The 17222-nt window shown below is 43.5% G+C and overlaps 1 protein-coding gene across 1 annotated transcript in view; it reads right to left on the bottom strand.

Moving 5' to 3' along the window:
- SEPTIN6 (septin 6) overlaps positions 1 to 17222 on the bottom strand; it is a 1039180-nt gene that overhangs the window by 34271 nt on the left and 987687 nt on the right. Inside the window, exon 9 of the mRNA XM_044053963.1 lies at positions 4600 to 4790. Within this exon, the coding sequence (XP_043909898.1) occupies positions 4600 to 4790 (191 nt within the window). The remainder of the gene's footprint in view (positions 1 to 4599; positions 4791 to 17222) is intronic.

Below are 17222 nucleotides of genomic sequence, written 5' to 3'. Positions count from 1 at the left end.
ATAGCCAATAGGAAGGTGGTCTTCAAGAGAGAAACTTTAAATCTGCAGTGGCAGCTGGCTCAAAAGGAGGAAGAGTGAGTTTATCTAGAACAAAATTAAGATCCCAGGCTGGAGTAGGTGCCCTTCTGGGAGGTTTTAAGTTATAAGCACCTCTGAGAAACATTTTCATCAGTGGATGAGAGAAAATGGGTTGTTCAAGAGAACAATGAGCAGAAATGGCTGAAGCATGGATCTTGATAAAGGAAAAAGAAAGACCACCCTGAAGCAAATCAGCCAGGTATTCCAGGATCAGAGGAAGGGTAGGCTGAGAAGCAGATTCCCCTCTAGCCTGCATCCATTGAGAGAACCTTTCCCATTTACCAGCGTAGGACTTCCTAGTGCTAGGCCTCCTGGCCTACCTCAGCACGTCAACCACCTGCTGGGAAAGGGAAGAAAAGGAAGGAGTCATACAATGAGCCATGCTGCCAAATGGAGAGACTGAAGATGAGGATGTAGAATGTTTCCCCTTTGGAAGATGCCAAGGAGGAAAATGGGAAAGACTGCAAAGCAGTGGATACCAATGCTGTTTGGGCCAGTCTGGAGCTATGAGAAAGGTCCTTGGACGTTCGTCCCTGATCTTCACTAATATTCTGGGAAGAGGAGGGAAGGCGTGCACTGATAGCAACGTCCAAGGGAAACGCAGAGCATCCACTTTCCAGGGTCTGCTGTGATGCCGTCTGGTGCAAAAGAGAAGTAGAAGATGGTTGTCTGGGGAGGAGAATAGATCCACCTGAGGCGTGCCTAAATATTGAATGATGCTGTAAAAGACTGCTCTGTTCAGCTGACACGAGTGAGGATCCACGGTCTGCCTGCTCAACTGGTCTGCCAAAACATTGAACCTTCCTGGAAGAAACTGAGCTAGGAGGATGCAGGTCCAGAGATGCTGCCATAGACCAAAGATTCATGCTATGTCTGCAAAGGGGGTAAGAGTGAGTTCCTCCCTGCTTGTTGATGTACCACATGACTGTGATGTTGTCTGTTCTGACAAGCAGGGTCCCTGGAGAAAAAAGATGCTTGAAAGCTAGTAAGGCCTGCTGAACTGCACTCAACTCTTAGATTTATGTGCAGACACATCTGCTGGGCATTCCAAAGTCCCTGTATACATCTGCCATCCAGGTGTGCTCCCCAGGCGTAGTCCGATGAGTCTGTGGTCAAAACTTGAGTGGCAGGAGATGGTCGAAAAGGCATGCCGTTGTTTTGTAGACAGGCTTTTGCCCACCATAGAAACTCAGTCTGCAGAGATGGAAGCACAGGAATCATCATATCCAGGTTCTGTGTGTGTTGACACACAATGTTCTTTAGGTACCATTGCAATTTCCTCATATGCAGTCTTGCATATGGAATCATGGGAATACAAGATGCCATGAATCCCAGGGCTTGCAGGTACTTCCTTGCAGGGAGATGGGACAGGCTTGCCATGTCCTTGAAGTAAACCAAAATTGTCTGCTTCTCCTGGGTGATATCATCTGGGCAGCTGTGTTCAGACTCACTCCTAGGAATGTTATCTCCTTGGATGGTACCATTTTTGATTTTTCCTCACTGAGAGTGTAACCCAGGGAAGAGATAAGAGTCTTTAAGAATTCCAGATCCTTTAATAGCTGTTCCTGAGAACTTGCTTGAATCAGGCAGTTGTCCACGTATGGGTAAATTTGAATTTTCTTCTGCCTGCAAAAAGCAGTGACTGGGGCCAGGCACTTTGTGAAGACTCTGGGAGCAGTAGATAAGCCAAAGGGCAGTGCAGAGAATTGATAATGTTGCTTGCCCACTCTGAAATGAAGATACTGCCTGCAACTTTCCCTGATAGGGATGTGCAGATAAGCCTCCGAGAACCAGGGTTACCAGCCAGGAATCCTTTTCTAGCATTGGTAGCAACTGATGCAGAGTGAGTATTTTGAACTTTGGAATTACTAGAAATGAGTTCAGAATAGAAAGATCTAAAGATAGGACCCCAGGTGCCTTCTTTTTTTGGAACTAGGAAAAGCCTGGAATAAAAGCCCTGGCCTACCTGCTGAGCAGGAACTGATTCTATTGCTTCCAGATGAGATAAAAACAAAATTTGTTTATCTATTTCTGCCCTTTGGTTTGGAGGAACGTCCGGGAATCCCTGGGGAGCTGGAAAGGTGCGGAAAGAAAACTTGTGCCATAGGGACATCGTTCTGAGCACCCATTTGTAGTCTGTGACAGTGGCTCAGACATCTGCAAAAAGGGCCAACCTTCCCCTTAAAGGACTCTCCAGGCAAGCAAGAATAGGCAGAAGTTGTAAAAAGTCAATGAGAGTGTTTTGATTGAGATGCAGACTTGGAGCTTCCCACCTTAGAAGTGGAAGTCTGCCAACACCTAGACCTTGAGGGGTAGCCGCCTGCCCCCTAGAAGATTTGTAACCTCTAGTTCTGGAACAGTTCTGTCTGCTGGTATCAGGAAACATTCAACTATTGGAAGGGTAATTCCTGCTAAAGCGAGGGTGTTGAACTTGCAGAAAATCCTTAACAGTTTGCCTGGACTTGGCCTTATCCTCAATCTTCTTAAGTACCTCCTCTCGTACTCTGGTCTTTATGCAAAGGTACATCCAAAAGCTTAGCCTTGACAGGTTCTGGAAGAGGCTGTTCTCTGAGCCAAGCGTGCCTTCTAACAACAGATCCAGTAGCCGTAGCCCTGTTGGGGAGGCTTCAAGGATGTCAAAACCACAATGCAAAGAATGCTTATTGACCAGACTGGCTGAATTCAGTAAATCCTGCATGTCTTTACTCTCTGCCAAAAGAGATACACTTGCTATCCTAGACTTAATAGCCTCCAAGATGTGCTGCGGGTACTTCAGTATATGAAAGAGACAATTGGTAGCCTTAATAGCTAGGGCGGCAGAGGTATAAACTTTCTTGTCCCACCTATCTAGGTTCCTAGATTCCCTGTCAGAGGGAACAGGATTCCTGGCAACAGTGGCCTTAACTCCTTTAGGGCCCTGAGAAATAACCTCTGGATCCACCAACGGGTTCCTGAAAAGAAACAGATGAGAATCAGGGACTCTATTACCGGTCAGGTTTCCTGGGAGCAGGAGGTACCGAATTTGGAGTCAAGGAATTTTCCAGAAAAACATCAACAACTTCCAACACAGGGGGAATAGCAAGAGGCTTATGCTGAAGTAAATGCAGAAACTCCCTAATCCGTTTCTTAGATTGGGGATAATCCTGACTTTCCCATTTAAAATGTTCCCTGAGGGTATTTAAAGTATCACCAAAAGAGAAATCCTCTGGAGGAGAGGCTGAAGGGATGGAAGCCTCTGTATCTGAATCCTCAAAAGGAGAAAAAGCCCGAGACAATTCCTCTTCATCAGCACAAATGCTGGAAGAATCAGAACCTGAACAGGACAAAACCTCAGGAGAAGCATCAATACTCCTTTTAGGAGGAGGAGGCTGAGAACTCCTAATAAGTGTCAACAGATCATTAGCCATTTTAACCATTTGGGACTGAGGGGAACGAGAAGAAACTGGAGCCTGCCTTTTCACAGGCTTATGAATGGAAGATTCACCTGCAAGCCTGAAGGACTCGAGGCCTGGTAACTGCCGAAGTTGCAGCAGAAGTTGAAGGAAGACGTTTGCTGTCAGAATGCAAAATGGAGGCCTTGGACACTGGAGTCAGCTTAGCGGTTCCGGCTCCAGCAGAAGAAGCGACCGGCGACAGGTCGGAAGGCAAAATGGAGGCCAAAGGCCTAAGGGACTCTGACTCAATCAAGGCCTGCAGTTGTACATCTGCGGACTGCAAAGGCGCCTCACTGGCTACTGCCTTGACTGATGACCAACTTAACATTATCCGATGACTTAGCTTTCTAAGACCTGTCGCGGTCCTTATCCTTACGTTTCTTCGGAATATCCAAAGCCTGAAGACCAGCAGACACCATACCAATGAACTTAGGCCAAACTCCAAAATCCCTAGCCAAAATCTTAGCCAGACGATGGATAGTATGCGGATTACAGGAGGCACAGAGATCACAATTGGGAATGTTGTGGTCAAGGACTAAACAAATAATGCAATAGGAATGAAAATCTCTATGGGGAATCTGCTTTTTACAGGTAAGGCAATTAACTTTTTTTGACATTTGTTACGGCAAGAAAAGAGGATCCCCAACGGGGTACTTAGCTGTAGTAGACTTCAACTCTGTAGTCGGAAACCAACAAAGGTAAACTGCCGACTGGCACTCATGCATGGAAAGCTTCTGCTTCAGGCTCCGCGGCAAGGAAGACTGAGTAAGTGATGTCGGCTGCCTCCTTTTGTATTGGATGCCCTGACATCCTCTACAACCGACGGCAATCAATGTCATTTTTACTTACCTTTGGTATTCTGGCCGACCGAGGGCTACCAGGAGCCGGATAACCCATTAGCTAGGACTGCAACAGTGAAACACAATGAACATTGTAGTATTTTCCCACTTGACAAGTTGTTTCACCATTTCTAAACCACTTGCCAGATTAAAGGTATAAAACAAATGCTTCAATTTCAAATTTCAGTTTTCATGGGCTCTTCCAGCCTGATATGAATAAGTACTAAACAGACATTTTCACAACTTACTTTTTCCTTTCCTTCTCTCTTTTTAAAGTCTGTGATCCTCCTGCTTGTAATGTCTGCGACTGGAGCAACTCTGCAGCAGTTTTCCTCTGCTTGAAAGAATTGACTTCATCTTCCAAGACCTTCTTCTTCTCGTCTAACTTTTTCTTTTCTTCTTGATGCAGCTTTTTCAAACGATCAAACTTTTCATGCAGCTACAGTAAAAGTCACAATGAAAACATTTCTGATAAAGCAATGCAACAGGCACAACAGTCAGTCTACTCCAACCAACGGCTTGCTGAACTGATATGAATTTGATGAAAAACATTACCACTACCAAAACAAACAGAACCTAAATGTATTTTGTATCTTGCTTCACAGTGCTGCTTTTGCAGGACTAAGTGGCTCACAATATGCTTTAATGAATGACTGAATGAAAAGCAGTGGCAAAACAAGTTGAGTTAGCATCAAGTGCAGTGGCATGACTACTCTATATGCTAATGTCAAGTTTCAAGGAAAGAGAGAAGGGGGGGTGCAGTCTAATTTACTACAATGCCAACACCTATAAGTGTACACGGCATACTGTTCATGGGCTAGGAACCTGCTTCCCTGCATTTGTCTCTGTAAAGCTATGGTGCAGTAGCCTCCAAGGTGGTAAATGTGCAGGAGTAAAGGCATGCACAAGAAAGCGGTAGGATGAAGGCATAGCAATCCTCCACTTATGTGGGTGCAGTACAGGTGGCGACACCCTAACAGGAAATTCACATGGATGCCTGACTCAAGGTCTCGCCACAAATATACATACTGGCTGGCCGGAGAGTCAGCAGGTACAACTGAAAAATAAATAGCAAACCAAATGCATTTGTAATACAAATAAGCAATATTGAAATATGCCCTGCAATACCTTTACCCACCATTCAAATATATATGCATGTACAAACTTCTACAAATATTAAACAGTTCCCTGTCTTTTTTCTTGTTCCAAGTCAACACCATTTTGCATCACACCATACTTGCAACTTTCACAATGTTTCAACATCAAAACCATAAGTTAACTCTTTTAGATGTTTATTTCAGGTTGCTATTTCCTCAATTATATATTTATTAGGTAAAGCTGGTACCTTTCAAAGCTTCTGAAAAATGGGACAACATAGTGCTAAAGGACTTCCCCTCAAAATGAAAGAATGTACGCATGAATAGCACCAAAAAAATAATTTAGTGAACAAGAGAGAGCAGGAGGGAGAGAGACAGATAATAGATGGGTATTCACAGTCAACTCACTTTGCCATTTGCCTTGCCTACTTAAACCCCTCCACCTTGGACAGAATTTTTCTACACATTCAACAGTTCTTCTGTAAGGTGCTACTTCCTTATCCTGAAAATATCTGTTCTGCTCTTAACCAATATCATAGTTCTTTGATTCCTGAAGTTGTTCCTTTGTGAATGGTATGACCCTCTTTGCAAAGCCAATACTCTGTAGTACTTAAAAGTATCATATCCTCCTGCCTTCCTCCCTTCAAAGGAGAAGCAAGGAGGTGCCACTGCCTGCATGACAATAAGCTTATAGACCCTACATCTGCTTTAATGGCCAATTCTCCAGGATGACTGCGTGTTTGGAAGGTCAGCTGTTGTATCAGTTAAAAAAGGGACACATCTGGACTAGGTGATGAGAAGTCTAGTGACCGTCAGTGCGCAACAATTACTGTTGATCCATGACTGACTGCTAGACTAAGGCAACTCCTGGATAAGGCTTATATATCCATTAATGGGAAGCCAGGGTGGCTGTATATTCCGAAATAATGTGGCTTACATAAGAGAGTCAGCAGTCTGCACTGCACTGCCATCACTTCCATGGTCAACCGCTGAAAATGGATCAAACATGGAATTGGTGTTCACAGAATCAGTAATTTACCATGGAAGTTACAGGACTGCTGTGCAAGTTTACTGGAAGGGCTGCTTGGGGATAGCAATATCAAGCTTTTGAGTGCAGTATGCATGGGAAGTTTCTAATTTACATGTGCTGAGCCCTCCATCCTCTGGGGCTCTGGATCCCATGACATGCATGTTCCATGTGTAGCTATCCTTCTAGAATGAAAAAAGACTGTTGAAATGGATTAACGTCTTGGAGAAGAAACAGCTAAGTACAGCTGCATATTCAGAATGACAAATGATGGCTCTGGTATCAGGTTTGATTATGACTGGTTTACAGAAACCCAGAAGCTGGACAAGCAGTGCAAGGAGTTAGCTCACAGTTGTTTGCATCTCCTCCCTAGAGGAGGCCTGAATATGGCAATCATGCAGGTAAAACGAACTCCCTGGGTCCTGAGCCAGATGAACACTGGTGATAAGGATCTGGAAATGTTCTAGGTAAGTGGAAAGACCAAAGGGTAAGGAAGCAAAATGAAAATGTTCCTGACCTGAACCTCAGACTGCATGTGCAAATTGCTGTTTGGGATATTAAAGCAGGTCTCCCAGAGAATAAGGTTAACCAATAGTGCCTCTAAGAGAGGAAGTAACAAGTACCAACATGGTCAGAAAATTAATTTTGTCACTTTCAGAAATCTGTTCAGTCTTAACAAATCTGAATATTGGTGGCCAATATTCTTTGTTTTTGCTAAAAACCTTTTCTTTACTCTTCCTCTAGAACCCTCTATTGCATCACATTAAATTTTCATAGAAGGGTACCCAACAGCTGCCCATTAAGACCCAGCAGTGCATAGATCTTAAATTAGTCATGCTTATGTACAACAGAGAATGAAATAAATTTTTTACAACTAGTACTTGCTGCATCAAAGCCACATACAACCTCAATCTTTACAACTTCTGAGGCAGTCTAAATCAGCTTACAAATAATGGCCCTCAATGCCTCATTAAAGGTTCATAGGTAAATGCTAGGATAGCTGCCCTTGAGGGTCATTTTAAGACTAGCCAATTTTCCTTTGCATTTGAAATACCTAACCCATTTAGTTATACACTGGCCTTACCCATCTCAAGGTCAATAAATGAAAGTTATGTACTTACCATAAGGGGATCCAGTGTCTGTCTGCTTGGGATGACATGCTTGACAAGCCACGCTGCTTCGCAAGGGATGGCTTGCACCTGTCACCCCTGGGCTTCCGGATATTGGCCAAGGCTCTTGCCACCCCCATAGTGCCTTTTTTAGGCAAGGCTCAAATGACAAACCTACCTCCCTAGGAAACACAAGTGGAAAAAAACTAAGGGTAATGCTGCTCAATGCCAGAAGTCTAAACCTCAAGATGCACGCCCTCTAAGCCCTCCTCAGTATGGAGAACATCGATGTCTGTGCAGTGACTGAAACCTGGTTCAAGGCTCCTGAGAGCACCCCAGCACTATCAGGTTTTACCTCATATCATGCTTTCCGGCCCCAAAACTTGGACCGAACCACAAAAGGAGGGGGAGTATCCATTTTCATCAAAGATACCCACACCTCCAGGTTAGTGGCAATGCACGAAGCATCGGAGACTATCCAGGTGCAACTAACCATAGGCAAAACTGCCTTACAGTTTGTAGCATGCTACAGACCACCCTCTCAAACTCATGAACCCCACACAGCCTTCCTGAAGACACTGGAGAGTATGAATGCCTCTCCAAATACCATCATTTTGGGAGACTTCAACTACCCAAACATACACTGGGAACATTACTCAAGCCCCAACACCCTAGCCCAAAGGTTCCTAGAATTCATAAACTCAAATACAATGGAACAACTAGTCACCATTCCCACAAGAGGAGACAATATACTAGACCTGATCATCACAAACATGGGGACAAAATGCTCCACACCGGAAGTACATCCCTCTTTGGTAAGATCAGACCATAAGTTAATCTCACTGGAAATCCACATCCCACCCCCTGCACAAAAGTCCACAGTGAAGAACTTCTCAAAAGCAAACTTCACACTTCTTAAGACTGAAGTGGTATCTTTCAAGGCCCCTGTGCCAGTGGAAACCACAACCCACACTGCTGAATCCTTTGCAAATGCCTTCTATGGGCACCTTCAAGAATGCATGGATCATGCAATCCCAAATAAAACCAAGACCCATTCCCCCAAAGGCAGGCGCCCGGTCTGGTGGACCCCAGCCATAAACAAACTTTACAACAGGAGGAGGAAGCTACTACATGACAGAGCAAAATCCCTAAAAGGGAAGGCATCTCTGATCAGTACTAGCAAAAAACTACAATCACTCAAAATCATCCAAGGCCAACTTTGAGAGAAAAATCGCAAGAGACACAAAAGACAATCACAAGGCCTTCTTTAGCTATGTTAGAAACCTGGGTGGAAACTCCCAGATATGCTCAGAGTTGGTCCAAAATGACACAAAATACACTGAACCCACTGACATTGCCAACATTCTGGCAGACAGGTTCAGTGCAAATTTCTCCTCCCCCTCCCGCCCCCAAAGGAGAAATAACTATCCCAGCAGAGTGTAGCCTCCCCTAACATCTCAGATGCCCAGGTGAGAGCCGCCCTCTCTAAAGCTAAAAACACAGCATCAATGGGACCGGATGGTGTCCCGGGCTGTGTGCTACATGAACTCAAAGAGGAACTAAACCCACACATAAGGCTGCTGTTTAATCTTAGCCTTACTACAGGATACGTACCCCAAAGAGTGGCATACGGCAACAGTGGTCCCACTTCACAAAGGCGGTGCTTCTACGGTCCCTGGAAATTACCGCCCCATAAGCTTGACGAGCCTGGTCTGCAAAGCTATGGAGAGGATCATTATGGAACTCATAAACAAAGATAATGGGGACCTACAGACATTGGATCCTACCCAATTTGGCTTTGTCAAGGGCAGATCCTGCCTTTTGAACTTGGTCGACTTTTTTTAAACAGTCACTAAGGCCATTGATGAGGGTAAGGCAGTTCACGCAGCCTACCTTGACCTTGCAAAAGCCTTTGACACAATACCCCACTCGGGCATCAGAGACAAACTCACCAGCTTAAATGTAAACCCATATGTCACAAGATGGGTTGCAAACTGGCTCAAGGACAGAACCCACAGGGTCAGAGTTGCTGGAGCTATGTCAGACTCGAAGCCAGTCACAAGCGGTGTCCCACAGGGCTCAGTCCTGGGACCCCTCTTGTTCGGCATTTATTTTTCCGAGGTACAGGCAAACATAGGAGGATTGTGGCTGACAAAGTTCGCAGATGACTGCAAACTGGGCGCCATAATTGATACTCCAGCGGACACAAACATCCTTCAGAGAGGCCTCATAGAAATGGATAATTGGTGCCAGAGCCATGGCCTTAAGCAGAACGCCAAAAAATGTATAGTCATACCCTTTGGGAAAAACAAGGTACCGACAAATTACCACATAGGTGGTAATCCATTAAGTACGGAAGAGGTAATCGGACCCAGGTTGACAGTAACCTCTCATTTGACACTCATATTGCCAAAGTGGTTAGGAAGACCTTCTATATTGCCCACCTTATCATGAAGGGTTTCACATCTAGATCAAGAGAGGTCATTGTGCCCCTGTACTCTTCTCTTATCAGGCCAATGATCGAGTACAATGCCCCATTTGGGATTTATCTCACCCGACACCTGCAGCAGTTGGAAAGACCCCAAAAGTTCCTCACCAAGAGGATAAAGGGTCTTAAACATATGTCATATGCTGCCCGACTGAAAAAACTCCAGCTCTATTCAGTCGCATACAGCCTACTCAGAGGTGATCTGTGCCTGACGTACAAGGCCATGTCCAATCCTGAATTAATGGACATGCTCCACCTCAGAAAATCCAAATCCATCAGAGCCACGAGAACAAGTGACTTAAACCTCAACACAGAAATAAATAGAACGTGCTGGAGGGACAGATTCATAACCCAGAGGCTCCCTACACTCTGGAACAGAATCCCAGTCCATGTTAGGCAGAGCCCCTCACTGACTCTATTCAAGAGAAATCTCGACGAGTGGATGGGAGATCATAGGTTTACCCCGGGGGTCATCTCTGTGTCACTACTAGACAGAGGCATAGTAAACTAAACCCTAAAAGGGCATAGTATTCTCATCCTAAGGGGTGGTGTAAGCCACATACACTCTGGCTAGGCTTATAAATGCCCTACGGCAGATAGCCTAGTACGAACCTATGAACCTATGAATAACAGATCCATGTTATCTGATTTTTATCCAGTTCAACTAACCGTTGTCAGATTCAAGGGAATCCAACTTTGGTCCCATATCTGAAGCCCTTCAGTTCCAAGGCTGACAACTCCCTACCCATAATTCCCTGTGCTCTACTTCAATAGCTCAGATTGTGTGTGCACCCCAGTAGAAAAGTATATCCATAAATAGAGTAATGCATGCATATTATATATAATCAGTCCTACAATCCTGACCAAAAATAATCCCAGAATCTAGGAAAGAAAACCTGGCAGGGTTACTGGAAACAGGCAAGGAGTACTCAGACAGGGTATGCTAGAGGCAGCCCAGGCATCAGAAGCCTACTTGTGATAATTTGTAAGGGGGTAGATGGAGGGAAGTTGAACCAGATGAAAAATCAAGCAATGCTGATCTATCCTTATGGATAAGTACATAGCTTTCATATCCAGTGCCGTCTAGTTTCATCTGATTTAACTACTGGAAATATGCCAAAGCTTAAAGAACTGGGTGGCACATCAAAAAAGGACATTCCTGAGGATGGTGGAGCCAAAGGAAAATGTAATCTGGATTGTTCATCCAATTTAAAATGATACACAAATGTATGGGCTGTTGACCATTAGCTGCTGTACAGATATCAATAAGTAGTTTGTTGGCAAATACTAAGTGGCTCCTCCTTTTGTGGAATTAGCCCTAGGTTTAGATGTTAAAGATAAGCCCTTTCTATTGTTAAAGGAAATGCATTTGGATAACCATCTAGATAGCGTTACATTAGCCATTGCTCTGCCCAATTTGGGTTTAGAGAACGCCACAAACAACTAGTCTGATTTCCTGAATGGTTTTGGTCCTATGACGACAGAATCTCAGCTGGTGATGAATGCCCAGCATAAGTAGCATGCATTCACCTTTGTTTGAAAATTTTAGAAAGACTTGTATGTTAACTGACTTAAATTAGCTTCAGGTGCCACCTTAGAAACGAAAGAGGCATTAATTCTTAAACTCTGTCTTTGGGAAAGACCAAATGAGGAGATTGGCAGGAACGTGTTTGCATCTAGCTGAAGTAACTGCTACCAGAAAAACTGTTTTCCAGGACAGAAATTTCAGATCAACCAATGCTGCCAGTTCAAAAGGTGGTTGGAGTCCATGCTTGTAGCATGGCGGAAATATCCCATGGAGGCGCCAGGTCTCTAATAGGAGACTATAGAAGAAAGGCTCCTTTCAAAAAAGCTTTGGAGATTAAGAAAGCTACAGAATCGTTATTTTAGTCAGTATGAAAACTTGAGATAGCTGCCATTTACACTTTGTTAGTTGAATAACTGGAGTCTTTCACAAAGTGCCGACAAATATTCCAAAACAGAAGGAATGGGAGCAGAGAAGGGACTTATGCCTCTGGACATCATCCAAATGGAGAAACTCTTACATCTGCTATGGTATATTTTTGTGATGGTCCATTTCTGAGATATTGAAATTATCCAAATGACCATAGTACGAAGCCCGGCATCTCTGGCTAAGGTTAGAACTGGAGGTACCAAATGGTTAGCTTTATGGTTTTCTGGTCTGGACAGGTGTGTTAACAGGTTTGGATAGTGAACCAACATCCATCTGGGATGCACTAATTGAGGTCACAGGAATGGAAACCACTTCTGTCAAGGCCAGAAGAGAACACTGAAGATCATCTAGGCCTTGCACATTTTTGCTTTCTGGATGAACTTGTTGATCAAGGGCAATGGGAGAAAGGCATAGAGGAGACCTGGAGGCCAATTATGGAAGAGCATCCCTCTCTAACTGTCCCTTCAGGTAAATCAGGCCAAAGTAACTGCTGCACTTGTTTAGGTAGAATGCAAAGAGACTGCAGCAAGGCTAGCCCCAGCAACTGAATGGATTGACGGACCACTCAAGGCATTTTACTTATTACTTATTTCCAGTTTGATTACCGCGGAAGTCCACTGGGCACAGAGAGCCCGTTTTCAGTGGAGGCTCAGGGAGAAAACCTCCATGAAACAGATTACAGTAAAGACAGCAGTCCAATAAAAATAGGGTACAACTACAAATGCATATCAAATAATACAAAGTGTGAGCAATATTGCCCATAGTGGAAGAATATTGTGCAGATACATTTCAACAAATTCACACAGTTAAAGTCAAAGTCAAAAGCTATTTACAATATTAACAGTGTGAGAGGTTGTATGGGAATTACCTATAGAAGGTTATAGTCAGCTATGAGGTGCTTAGGCACTCAGGAGGATACCCTCCCAGGATCTTTTGTTAAAGAGTTCTAGGTAGGGAGAATGCAGTTACATTTCCATTTGGAGGAGAGGTAGGTGCAAAGCTGTGTTTTGAAGTTGTTTGTATTTGACATTGTCCTTAGTGTGGAAGGGAGAAAGTTCCATTTCTTACCTAAGGAGAAGTTGTCCACCAGAATGTTTAGGTTTGTGGATAGTAATCAGGTTTTGGTGTTCAGATCTGAGAGTTCTGTTTGGGGTATATGGGGAAAGGATGTTGGCTAGAGCTAAATATTAGTCTATGTGCTGTAGTGAGCTGGAGGAAGTCCAGGTAATTTGTGAATTCTAACCAGCTGAGGGATTGGAGGGTAACAGTGATTTATGGAAGGTTTGGCTTTGGTGGCAAATTTAGAAATTTTGTTATAACAGCTTTCTAGTTTGGAAGTGATGGAAAAGGATAGGTTAAGTTAGTAGTGGGTCACCATACAGAAGGGAGGGAAGGAGGTTAGAAGAGGTCAGAGTATGCCTGGTAGAAGTAGAGAGAAGTGGTTGTTCCTGTATAGCATACCTAGTTTTTGGTGGGTTTTCTTTATATTTTGCTGAACATGGATGTCGAACTTGAGGTGTTCGTCTATAGTTATACAGAGTAGTTTGGCAAAGGAAACAACTTTGATCGGAGAGTTGTTTTGGCTAAGGACTTGGAAGGAATTTTTATCGAGAGAAAGATTTTGTGGGAGTGAATAGTAGTATTTTAGATTTATCATTGAGAGAAAGGTGATTATGGCACATCCAGATCTCAGTAGTTGAGAAGGCAGTCTGAGTTTTAGATAGGAGTTCAGAGAGATTAGAGGCAGAGCAGACAAGTGTAGAGTCATCTGCATATTGGATGACTTTGGCATTAGGAATAGCAGAGTGAAAGTTATTGATAAAGATATTAAACAGCACTGGTCTAATGATGAACCCCTGCTGTACTCCAGTAGGAGTGGGCAAGAAAGGTGAGGTGCCTTTTTTCCATTTCACTGCCTGATATCTGACAGCTTGAGAACCAGGGAAGTGCGTTTTGGGAGAGATTTAGGTTTGATAAATGACTTAGAAGGTGCTTATGGGAAATAGTATTGAATGCTTGAGAGAGATCTAGGAGCACTGTGGATACTAAGTTCCCAGAATCTCGGGCTTGACTGACAGTTTCTAAGAATGAGAGTGGAGCTGTTATGGTGCTATGTCCTGGTTGGAAGCCATGTTGGGTAAGGGGTAAGAAGTTGGTTTTTAGTCAGAAAAGGCATAGGTTGGAGGTGGATGCATTTTTCTAGAATTTTGGAGATTGGAGAGAGAAGAGCTATGGGGAAGTTTGACATGCTAGTGTTTTTTGCCTCCTTTGTGAAGAGGAAGAATAAAGGTGGAACGCCAGAGTTTAGGGACATATGATTCCTTTATAGATCTAGGATTTAGGATACTAATTGGGAGAGCTATACCATCGGCAGCAGACTTGAGGAAAAGAAGAGGGGATGTTGTCAGGTGCATTAGAGCAGGGTTAAAGTTTGGATAGAAGTCTTTTTATGTAGTTTGTGGAGACAGGTTTAAGCGCAAACACAGGGGGGAAATTACTTGGGGACTTAGATGAGGTGGAATGTAGGAGAGATGGGTCGTTGTTGGGAAAAGTTTTTGTTAGGCCGGATATTGTCTCTATAAAGAAAGAGTTGAATAGTGAGGCTAATTCAAGGTCAGATTTATTTGGGTCCGGACATGGGTTATTTTTGGAGCTTGGGTTGAGGAGTGATTTTATGGAGTTCCAAAAAAGCCTAGGGTTTTGGGGATGGTTTGACTGGAGCAGGATTTTTTTGTCTTTGAAGATGTTTTTTTGCAAAGTTATGGAGCTGTGTATATTGGAGAAGGGTTCGGGAAGTTTATTCTTTTGGTAAAGCTTCCAGGATTTGTCTCTGATGCATAATTTGCTTTGTTTCTTTGGTTAGCCAAGGGGCAGTTATAGTTTTTATTCTTTTTTTCCTTGGTGGAGCTAGGGAATTTAGAGCATCTAGGAAAGTAGAATGAAAGTGGTCTACGGCTTTATCAAGTGGAAGGGTTTTTAAATGTTCCAATTCAATAGAGAAGGTTTTGAGGTCAAATTTACTAAGGCTGCGGGTCTGACTATATTGATGGTGTGGATGGGAGGAGGTTGCATGGTAAATGAACGCTGGGAGGTGGTCACTTAGAGTCAGGGATGGTGCCATAGTTGGTAATTTTATTTGGAAAGGTGACTAAGATCTAATTAAGAGTGGATCCTGGGGTATTTGTTTTATTGGGTCTGGTGATGGAGTGGGTTACTTGAGTAAAGTTAGAGGTTAATGGACAGGGAGGGCATGGGACTGTTGATTTTATTCCAATTGATATTTACATCGCCTAGTATGCAAGTTTCAAGGTTAATTTCATCCGAGGCCCATTGGAATATGTCTTCAAGGGTTGAGATGTTATTTCTGGGTGGGATACAAAGGGCGATGACACAGAGGTTTTTGTGATTGTTCATTTTTAATAGACCGACTTAGTTCTGCATTGGCGAATTTAGGAATGGGTTTGGTAAGAGAATTAAGGTAAGTAGATTGGAACAGATTAATGCAACACCTTCACCTTTTTCTTTGGGCAGTCGCATCTAAGTGTGAAATCCAGAGGGTATGATTTCAGAGTCAGAGATGTGGGGTAAGTCAAGTTTCAGAGATGGCTACAGTGTCAGGCTGGTTATGATTTAGCCACGCTTGAAACTGATTAAGATTGTTTTGCTTAATTTTTCTGATAGTACACTGGACAACCCAGGTATATGCATTGTTATCAAGAAGACATCACCCACTGCTAAACTCTCATGGCCACTCAACACAAGGGGTAGAAGCATCTTTTCTCCCTGTTTGTTGCTGTACCAAACTACCAACAAATTGTTGGTCTGTACAGATATCACACCCCTGGGGAGAACATCTTGAAATACCTGCAATGCTAGGATGATTGCCTTCACTTCAAGGACACTGATGTGAAGATTGACTTGTGTGTGTGTGTGACAAAGTACCATGGACTGTCTTCCCCTTAAAATGGCCCCCCTCCACACAGGGTTCTGCAAGGAATGGCTGACCTTGCATTACTGAGTGAAATGTTATCCACCGGGATGTGTCACCTGCGAATCTATGTAAAATCTGGCAAAGGAAAGTACAGTTGTGTACACTTACCATAAATGTAGATGTTAGAGTGTATTCACCATTGCAGTCATTACATTTGGGTAATCTGCTGACAGGTTGCCCTCAGTCAGCCTGAATAACAGTCTTGGGTCCTGCTTCAGTTGCGGTCTCTTCCATAACGTCAGGTCGTCAGGGGTATAAAACATGCAGCAGAATCCATTTTATTCAGTTTTTCTTGCCCCAGATGTCAGGTGCCCCCAAAATGGGGAGCAAAAATATATATAAATAAACTGTAAATATATATAAATGCACTTTTAAAAACAAACTTTACCTTCATCTAAAAGCAAATACACCACAAAGGCTTTTGTGAATAGTGAATAGTGAAGGAAAGAAAAGGTATAGAAAGGAGGAAGGTGGGAAGGTAACCCGGACTGCAACAGTGAATACACTCTAACATCTACATTTATGGTAAGTGTACACAACTGTACTATGTTCTTCATGTTTCACTGTTGCAGTCATTACATTTGGGAAGAATCCCAAAGCTATAGATGGAAGGATGGAACTAAACAGCATTAGGAGCGGCTATAAGGTCCTGCAAAACTGCAGTGGCAAAGCCTGCCCTGGATTTGGAGAAGAGAGGCAAATGATAATGCTTTATGAAGGTATGAACAGAGCTCCAAACAGCAGCTTCTAGAATGTCTTTGGTAGGAACCCCTCTGAGAAAAGCTGCTGAAGTAGAGGCAGCCCTGGTGGAATGTGATCCGATCCCCTTGGGCACAGGTTTACCATGGTGCAAGTAGCAGAAACGAATGCAGTGGCTTATCCACTTAGAAATAGTCTGCTTTGATATAGCCTTCCCCTCTGACCCTGCAGCAAATGCTACCAGTAGTTGCTCAGACTTTCTTAGAGAGTTGGTCCTGTAAGTAGAATCTTGGTTATCTGTGTACATCCAATGAATGCAGAATCTGCTCCCCCTTATTCTGCGGATTTGCGTAAAATGTTGGCAGGTGAATAGTCAGGTTAAGAGCCACACTGGATACCACCTTAGGCATAAAAGAAGGATTGGTCCTGAGAGACACCCTGTCTGGGTAAAATATAATAAAAGATCCCACTGCCATGAGAGCCTGTATTTCTGAAACCCTTCTTGC

This window comes from Protopterus annectens, chromosome 13.part0, assembly GCF_019279795.1.
Source record: "Protopterus annectens isolate FY-2018-M chromosome 13.part0, PAN1.0, whole genome shotgun sequence".
NCBI classification, from domain to species: Eukaryota; Metazoa; Chordata; order Ceratodontiformes; family Protopteridae; genus Protopterus; species Protopterus annectens.
This window is presented reverse-complemented; position numbering and strand designations above follow the sequence as displayed.